Below are 9,387 nucleotides of genomic sequence, written 5' to 3'. Positions count from 1 at the left end.
TCACAGGCCTGGGCTCCGTCCCAAGTCACACTTTTCTACAGATGAAACTACTGCCAGTTTTGGTATCAGGCTGGTGGCTGGAGTGGCCTGGGACTGAGCCTGATTGAGATGACTCTCAGCTTCCCTGTTCGCCAGGACAAGGTAGAATCCACTAGGGAGTTTTAAATTAAAGAGATAAAACTCTAATTACCTTTAAACCAGCTCCAGGATGGCTCTTCCTAGCTCCAGCCTCCAGCCACCTATTGTGGTAGTGAGGTTTACTGAAGAGGCTAGTGAGCGAGAGAGAACACAACAGGGAGTGGACTTTTATTGGAGAACAAAAAATTCTGGGGATAATCCCATCCAATGAAGGTTAAGAGGGGCATCATCCCAAGGTCAGGGGTGACGATTGGGTCTTCAGGGCAGTGGCCAGACATGCCTCTGCTTGGACAAGCCCTTGGACCTGAGAAGGGTGGGGAAGGCTCTGACACTGCTGTACCTACGCACCTCTCACCAGCCAGGGAGGTAACTCTAATCACGTGCGAGGATGGCCTCCCACACATCTTGGAAGGTCACACCATCTCAGGTGCTGTGTGGGCCACAGCAGAGTGGAATAGAGAGTCACATTATCCCCTGAGTAGTTGACCAGAGGAAGTGTGTCAAGTGTTCATTGCCAGACACCAGATGTCTCTACCCACTAGGCTTCTATGCACGTGACGCATATGCAACTCATGAACAGCTACAGACACTGTTCTGCAGAAAAATATCATGATTATTTCCATATTATAAAAATTTGAGATTTTTCCTAGGAGCAGTCAGTGAACATATACTGTCAACTCTGTAAGGATATAAATAAAATTTCTTCCATAAATGTTTGAGTAATGCTTCAATGTAAAAGCTCAAATGGTCTCGAAGCTACTTTCAAGAGAACAACTATGAAGTGACTATAGTCAGGTGTTTCAGAATCAGTCCAGTGGGCCATAGGCCATAGGATTTTAGTCACCTTTGCATCACTGTAATAAAAAGACCCGAGGAGAACAACTTAGAGAAGGAAAGTTTATTTTGGCTCACAATTTTGGAGGGATAGACCATTGTCACCAGCTCCACAGTTCTGGGCCTCAGGTCAGCAGAGCATCATGGCAGGAGCAAAACAGATGATAGCAGCTCAAAATTTCACGAGGAGGTGGAGAGAGGTGGGGGGAGAGCATTCTGCTCACCAGGGAAAATACAAACCTCAAAGGCGTATGTTTAGGGACACACTTCATCCAGCCTCACTCTACCTGCCTAAAGTTACCACCCCAATAATACATTAAAGTGTATAAATCCACTGGCTTGGTTATAACTCATCATCTGATCCTTTCCCGTATGGACCTTCTGCATCGTCTCACACATGAGCCTTTGGAGGCATCACATATTCAAGCATAATATGCTTCACCCTGTGTTCAGTGCTGTCTAGGAGGAGAAGGAGCATGCCCAGGATTTAATTATAGTGGGAGCTGTGTGGACCATGCCTATTCCCACTCCCTGGAGCTCACTCTGACACTTTCTAGTAGCTGCACTTTGGATTTAGAGCAGGAGGATGTAGCATAGAACATGCAGTGACACCACACTTAACCTGATCAGCTGGAATCCGAATTCCCCGTGATAAATGCATACTTACGGTTGTGTTCTGAGGATTCTAGGAGGGAAGTGTAGAAATTACTTGAGAGGTTGAAGGGATGTGCATTGGATATGCAATACAGAACTGTAAAATGTAATGGTCAATAATCAATTCTTTGGCGCTTGCAAAATTGACCTATGTCCACTCTCCATTCTTTTCTGAGGTTTTAGGACATTAGAGAAGGGAGAAGTCAGGTCACCTGAGTATGCTTAGCATTTGGAGGATTCAATTCGGGGCAGAAATGCATGTAAGAACGAAGAACTCCATTCTATTAATTTGTCACATTCATTGCAAAATGTTTTAATTATCTAATGACTCATTTTCCTTTTTGATCTATCAACATCCTTTTGGGGTTGTCCAATTCTTTGCTGTGTAATCTATTTGCAAGTGAAGGACTAGAGCCATATTGTGACATCACACTCCTCCCACACAGACACATCCCCTGTATTCAAGCACTCATATATATATTTCACCACAGAGTATATCTGTGGGCTTTCTCTCACCCAGCGAGGAGGTCCACGGAACAGGGTAGGGAGAGTGTGGCTGTGGAGTCACTAATCAAGACCTCTGGAGACCAAGCTGGAAGCAGGTCTGATTTTATTGCACAGTTACTATGTATGTATACTCAGATTACAAGCTAAGCAGATTAAAAGCAGCCACCAATACAATTTCTGGCCCAGTGTCTCTGCAGTGACCAATCGAGGAGTGGTCCATGGAGCAAGCCCAGGGACTGCAACACATGGCCTCACGCCCAGGGCTGTGCCTACAGGGTAAGTAGTTTGCCACTTACACGCCTAGCACGGGGGGAGTGGTTTGCCACTCAGATGCCCTGAATGTATGCTACATATACAGTACTCCATGCACCTGTCCCCACAAATATACACGATCCTACTCAACCATACTACACATGTAGCTGCATACACTCTTTTCCACACTCTCGCCTTCACACAATCTCACAATGCAGTCACCAACACAACTGTCATGTTCCCCTCAGTCGCACAATCACTCACTCATTTCCTCTGAGTGTATCAGGAACTTGTATATATTTTAAAAAAAACTGTTCTTATTGTTATCAAAATTTGGTGCTTGTCACTGTAGTCATGTAAAAATTAGGACATCATTTTGAGAAAAAGGTAAAATATTATTGCTTTACTATCCAAGGAGAAGCCCTCCAGGACAGCATTTCACACATGTGGCATCTGAGTGTGCTCTGGTGTTTGCTGATGATGGGGGGTGGTGAGAGAGCTGACCTGAGTCAGGTTCAGCTGAGTTCCTCTGTGAGAGTGAATGGAGGTCCTGTGGGTTAGATGAGTTGTGGGGGCTCGTGGCTGGGCACTGTGGAGAGTACAGTAATAGGGACATGGCTGTGGAAGAAAGGGCACATGGGCTACAGAGGGTGGTGCATCTTGAGTGCAGGAGGGTTTAAGGAACCAAAGAGCAAAGTGTGCACAGAAATTAAGGGGATGAGACAGTTGGGGTCTCAGATCCTATGGGTGCAGCAGTCCTGGGGACAAAGGATACGGTGGGGAGGCGGAGACCATGAGCTCAAGTGTCTGAAGGACAGAGGTGGAAAACTTCCAGGGAAGTTAATGTCACCAGGGATAAAAGACCCAGGGGGAAAAGTTTTCCTTGATTTAAAGACTATTTGGATGGAAAGACAAACACACTGAACATGGACAGAAGAACTGAAGAAATCTTCTCCATGTACAGCTGCAAAGGAGAACAGAGGTCAGGTGGGCCCCACACGAGATGCTCTTGGAGACCAGGTAGCAGCCAGTGGGATGGCTTGAGTGAGGAGGTGGGATTGCCAGGGCTCCCAGGCACTGTTTACAGTGACTGGTTGGAATAATTTCATGGGATCAGGAATTGAGGGACCCTACCTAGTTGTCTGTACCTGACTCTTGGGAAATTTGGTCAGTTGACTAAAAGCCATGAGCGTGAGAGCCCAGTTAGAGATATTGCTTAAATGTGGACTTAATCAGTTGCTCAAGGAAAGGAAATGTTTATCGTCTAACCAGGGTCTCAAAAGGGTGTCAAGGGCTGGGATTGTGGCCCAGTGGTAGAACACTTGCCTGGCATGCATACAGCACTGGGATTGATCCCTGGCACCACATTGATAAATAAATAAATAAATAAATAAATAAATAAATAAATAAATAAATAAATAAAAAATATCGTGTCCACCTACAACTAAAATAATAATAATAATAATAATAATAATAATAATAATAATAATAATAATAAAATTGTGTCAATCTGGGAAGCGCTCCCAACTGCATTCAGGATGAAAGTAATTAGCAGGTGCTGTAAATGGGCACTTCCCTGATAACACTGTTAACCACTACCCTATGTGGCCCCACCCACAAAAAAAAAAAACATCATCACACATCCCTACATCCCTTAGCAGCTCCAGGACTGCCAGGATCGGCATCCTGCAGAGCTTTGGCCACAGAGCGGATGCCAGTCCAAGACGATGCCACCTCCCAGCCGCAGTGGACCTGTGCAGTACAGCAGTAGTCACCGACCAGCACAACCCTAACTTAGATGTCAGGACAGGTGGACAGTGAGTCCACACAACTGTATCTGCCCTCCAGGGACAGCCTGAGGTGACACAGGAAAGGTATTTTCCACTGTGTGGCTCATCTTTAATCAGTGCCACTAGTTGACCTGTGGGAATGGGTGGCCTGATCCTCATGCTGGTACTCAGGAATATTTGGCCCTGGGAAGATGTGGCAGTTTACCCTGAGATGACCGTAAATGGTCCCCACTGGACTGTCATTCAAACAGTACTGCTCTGAGCTCAGTTCTCCACCTAGGGGACCAGCTCTGACCTTTCCTGTGTCCCTACCTGCACCAGCAACTCCATTATTTGCAAATGAATTAGTTCTCATATGAACACAAACCCGCCCCAATACATAAAGGTATTGTGATTTAGAGAGGGGTTAGTGCTGCATTTTAAGATTGAAGGTGAGGCCAGGAGTGGTGGTGTATGCCTGCAAACCCAGTGGCAGCTGAGGCAGGAGAATCACAAGTTCAAAGCCAGCCTCAGCAACTTATCAAGGCCTTCAGCAACTCAGTGAGACACTGTGTAAAAAATTTTAAAAGTAACTAAGTGCTAAGGACGTGGCTCTGTGTTTAAGTGCCACTGAGTCCAATTCTTAGATTCTAAGGGGTGGGAAGAAGTGTAGGTGACGATGTGACCATCTGTATTTCAATGTACCTGTGTATATTTTTAGCAAAATGTGAAGGTGTGAGATTATACTGCTACTGTTGTATAAAGCCCATCAGAAGAAGTGTTATTCCTTGATGAGAAACCAGGCCCTTTCTTCCTTGAGGCACCTCATAGCAGTAGTATTTTGCTCCAGGCAGCTCAGGAGCCACTGGGCCAACTGCAGTCTGGGCAGTGTGGAATGGCCCAGGTGGATGCTGCAGAGGAAAGGAGTTTTCATCCCACCCAAGGATCCCTGCACACAGGAAAACAAACCCTTTCAGGAGAATTCTGAATAAGCCTGCCTGTTCCTTGCCCCTGAGAAATATTTTCTTCATTTCATTTGTCCACTGCATTTACTACTGACAATGTTTCCAGGAGTGCAGCACTTGGTCAACCATGTGATTCAACTGATCTGGAAGGGCTGGGGAACTCATCCATTCCATGTGCCTCCAGGAACAGGAACTAGGATGGCTGTCTACAGCATGCTGTGCATAAGGTGAGGACCACCAGCTCTGTTCCCCTCCACCACAACCATGTGGGTCCCACAGTCAGCGAGCTAAGGACCCCAGTGCTCTTTAGGGTTTGCAATAGAAAGGCAAGTGACACTTCCATCCACTTCTATATAGATGTTTTTAGTGTAAAGAACAATAAAACATTTAAACATTTGTGCAAAAACATGCAACTGATGTAATTTTGATACAATTAGGCAATTTTAATTGTATTTGGAACTGGCGATGGAGACCAGGAGTGCTTTGCCCCTGAGATTCATCTGCAGCCTTTATTATTTTTCATTTTTGAGACAGAGATTATGTTGTTGAGGCTAGCCTTTCATTTGTGATCCCCCTCTCTGGGTCTCCAAAGTTTGGGGGATAAAAGGTGTTTTCCACAGCACCCGGCAGGATTTTTAATTTTTATGTAGACCAAACAGAGCCTGAATAGTTTGGATACAGTGAATTTTCGGCTCATGAGAAGAAAGGGGCTGACAGTGGGAAAACACATGGAGATCAGGTCATTGGTGTTCAGCACCCACCAAACAGGTTTGGAAAACAGAGCGATATAAAGATGTAATAGGGAGGAGAGGGTGTGGAAAGTCACAAAGGTGCCCACCAGGACAAGGATTCTCTGGGTGGCTCTGGACTCAGGGCAGGATCTGAGGGAATCTTTGATGCTGCGAATGTGCTGAACCCTCTGCTTGTGCCTGTACAGAAGGAGAACCATGGAGCCACTGGACCAGATCATGAGCATGGAAAAGACAACCTCAGGAAATACAAACAATGCTGCATATAATAAATCTGTGATTCTGTCACGAACTACATAAGAACAGTACCCATAATCTCTTTTCTCTGTTGTGTTTACACTGTTCCATTTGCTATGTATATAGAGAGGAAAAATGGAATTCACTGTCATGTACAGGATCCAGCAGAGGAAAATGGAGAAGCCAATGTACTTTGAAACTTTTTCTTTGAGATCCTTCCAACAGGAGTTCACGGGGCTGATGGTGATGTTCTGGAAGATGCTCAAGAGGCAGGTGATGGCAATGGACAGACTCCTGCCCACTCGCTGCATGTACAAAATAACTTTGCATCCAAAATCACTGAAGAAATATTTCAACCCAAAAGCAGTCATTGTCTGGGGAATTCCTCTAGCCACAATGTCCAAGGTGTTGGCTATCATTAGGTGCCTGAGAATGACATCTGTGGACCTCAATGTGCACCCATTGCAGGAAAGCACCAAATGATAATAAAGCACAGAGAAATTTCCTAAAATTCCAACAACATTCTGTGATAAAAGCATCAGTCCTATTGCCACATTCATGGGGACCATTCTTTCATTCAGCCCAATGTTCTTTACATTATGGCATCAGTCATTTCTCTGAGAAAAATGACTCATTAATAATAGCTGTACTCAAAACACAGTGGTGAGCATCTGTATCCACTTGCTACCTGTAGGCCTGATGTAAGATAACCACTGGAACTCACAAATTTGAATCCAGCCTGAGTAACATAGTGAGATGCCCATGTTAAAATAATTTTGGGAAATGAAAATGAAAGTTTCATTTCCAAAAATCATTCATTGCATGCACCTGTGGGATTGAAAAGACCTCAATGTGCACATGTTGATGGGGAGAATTAACCGTACGCTTTGTGGGAAAATGAGCCTTGATGATCAGGACACGATAAACTGAGAGAAGCAAGAAAAAGTGGAGCAAATGCACAAAAAGAATTTAGCATTTAGTATTTCAGAATGAACTGATATATGGTAGTCATGTTGACTAAAGAACTTCAGTTACCATCCACATCATATACAACAAACCTGATCTCATTTGATTTCTGACTTAAACTTTGAAGATAAGCAATGGCCTTTGTGTAATAGTTTTTTATTATACAATATTTTTGCATAATAACAAAAAATGTTTCTTTGGTCTTAGAAAACAAATGCCTATTAAATAGCACAAACACACCAATTTTTGCACTCTTGTGTCTTTTGTTTGTGACTTTTCACTGTGTTCTCCTGCCAGCTTACTTTCTTATAAACCAAGTCACTTTACTTTTAAAGCCTAACAATGTATTCTGAAAATGGGCCACTGGACTTTTTATTTGTCATTCCAGGAATAAAGAACAGTGGAATCTATTAGAGAATTGTTCAAAAAATATTACTTTGTTCCTAAACAATGGCACATGATATACTAATAAAGACAAATAAGACAAAAATGAAGTTCACAATGATTTCAGGCTAAAAGTTCTGTGCATTGATAGTGACATTGGTGAAACTCTTATTAATAAAGGAGGATTTGTGGAGGACATCCATACAAGAGATATGTCAGTAGAAACTGGAGCATGGGAATTCTGCTGCACTGAAAGAATTGAAATAAAAAAGAAAGTGTCCTGAGATTGTAATTAATGTTGAAATATTATTGAACCAGAGAATTTACCAGTAGTTGTTTTGTTCTGACTAGCACTGTCCAGTTCTCATCGTTATAATGTTACCTTCCCTGTGGTGACCAGCAGGGGAGGTATTACCCCAGCCATCGCTGTGCAGGGATTCAGAGGAGATATTTCAGTTACTGGTAGATGGATTGCAATGTACGGTTGGGAAAAAAATCTTTTATTCTAGAAACACTCCCTGGTCTGGATTTCTGCACAGGATTAGGTGATCCTCACAGTTCATCTTTTCTCTCCTACTCTCCATATGCAGACTTTATACACACGGATATCATAGCAGTTCAAATTACATTCTATGATTTTCTAAAGTGAAGAGCATATTAGTTGCTAACTACTGTCCTCAAGCCCCTTCAACAACAGAATTCACTGTTGATGATATTACCCACCCATAAACCTCCTCTGTGATTATTTTATTAAATAATTTCAGAAACCCTGTGGAGTTGGCATCAGTTCAGGGACACTAGTGAAATCATAGTGGAGAAATCGTTCATCTCTCTTGTCTACCTTTCCACCAAATCTGTTGTTACCCCAGAAGGATGTTTCTGCAGACATCAGCACATCCTCAGATTAATTCTTTACTGTCTCCTCTGAAACAAAAGACTGAAATTGAATATACTCACTGTGTTTCTTGTGTGCAAGGTGCTGGGCTCATTGTGAGATCTTGACTGCCAGGATGGAGGGAGGAAAGCAGCTGGACCCTGAGATAAAGGTCTGTGTGACCCCTCTTCCCCTCAGGGCACAATCACCACTTCACCTGGAGAGGCATTGACAGTGCAGGCCTGGGGAGACCGGGAAATTGCTGAAAAACTCTTCACGCTTGCTAATTAATAAGGCAATTATGAGTTCCTTGTTAGTAACTTCAAAATAACTGTTGAAGAGTTTGGGTTGGGCTATTATTATTTTTTTCATGATCCCTGGACACTGGCAAGGTCTCCTAAGAAAGGATCAGAAAATAGTGAGATCTGATCCATGTGGGACTTACAGAGGGTTTTTGTGTCTCACTGGACTCCAGGTTTCCCTGATCTCTTAATCTTATTAATTCTGCCTTCCTTCTCCCCTCCTTCTCCATCACAGTCCTCTTTGGGGAGAGGGTCAGACCTGGATCCAGGTCTATTTGGTGCCCCTGTAGCCTCATCTCCGGGTAGGCTGGTGAGTGGGGATGCAGACCACAACCAGGGTGAGTGCTCCTGATTGTGACATCTGATGCTGTCATCACACCATTCCTTGGTGATGGGTGTTTTCACTAGGAAGGCTGGGTCTGAGAGTGGCCAACAGGATGGGTTACATGGAGCATCTGCTGAGGGGCATTAAGTGGGGGCAGAAGAGGGTGGAGACTTAGAAACAGGGAACCTGCCTCCAGCTCTGGGAAGGACCTGGATTTCAGTTCTGAGGCCTGGGGTATGCTGCAGCCTGCTCCCAGGGCATTGTGCACTAGTGTTCATGGAGTCTTGAAGGAGATGGTGCACCTGGAGAGGCTCAAAGATGAGATGCTTAACCAGAGCTGCCTGAAGCACCTGCCCTCCACAGTGCAGCAGCAGCAACATGTGTGGCCCACCTGGAGAAGACCCCTGTCCTCATAAACAGCAGCTGGCGGA

General features: G+C 44.2%; 2 protein-coding genes across 2 annotated transcripts in view; both read right to left on the bottom strand.

Moving 5' to 3' along the window:
• The window catches only part of LOC308637338 (vomeronasal type-1 receptor 2-like), a gene marked incomplete at both ends in the record, with an annotated part of 37,374 nt that continues 27,987 nt past the window's right edge, over positions 1-9,387 (bottom strand). The window contains 2 exons of the mRNA XM_081273652.1: positions 1-151; positions 5,782-5,945. Of these exons, the coding sequence (XP_081129778.1) occupies positions 1-151; positions 5,782-5,945 (315 nt within the window). The remainder of the gene's footprint in view (positions 152-5,781; positions 5,946-9,387) is intronic.
• On the bottom strand, positions 5,952-6,524 carry LOC308637264 (vomeronasal type-1 receptor 4-like; the record flags this gene model as incomplete). The annotated part of the gene is made up of 1 exon (XM_081273589.1): positions 5,952-6,524. A coding segment is annotated over one exon (573 nt), but the record flags the coding sequence as incomplete, so codon positions are not given.

Source organism: Spermophilus citellus (assembly GCF_964194105.1).
Source record: "Spermophilus citellus genome assembly, chromosome: 18".
In the NCBI taxonomy this organism is placed as follows: domain Eukaryota; kingdom Metazoa; phylum Chordata; class Mammalia; order Rodentia; family Sciuridae; genus Spermophilus; species Spermophilus citellus.
This window is presented reverse-complemented; position numbering and strand designations above follow the sequence as displayed.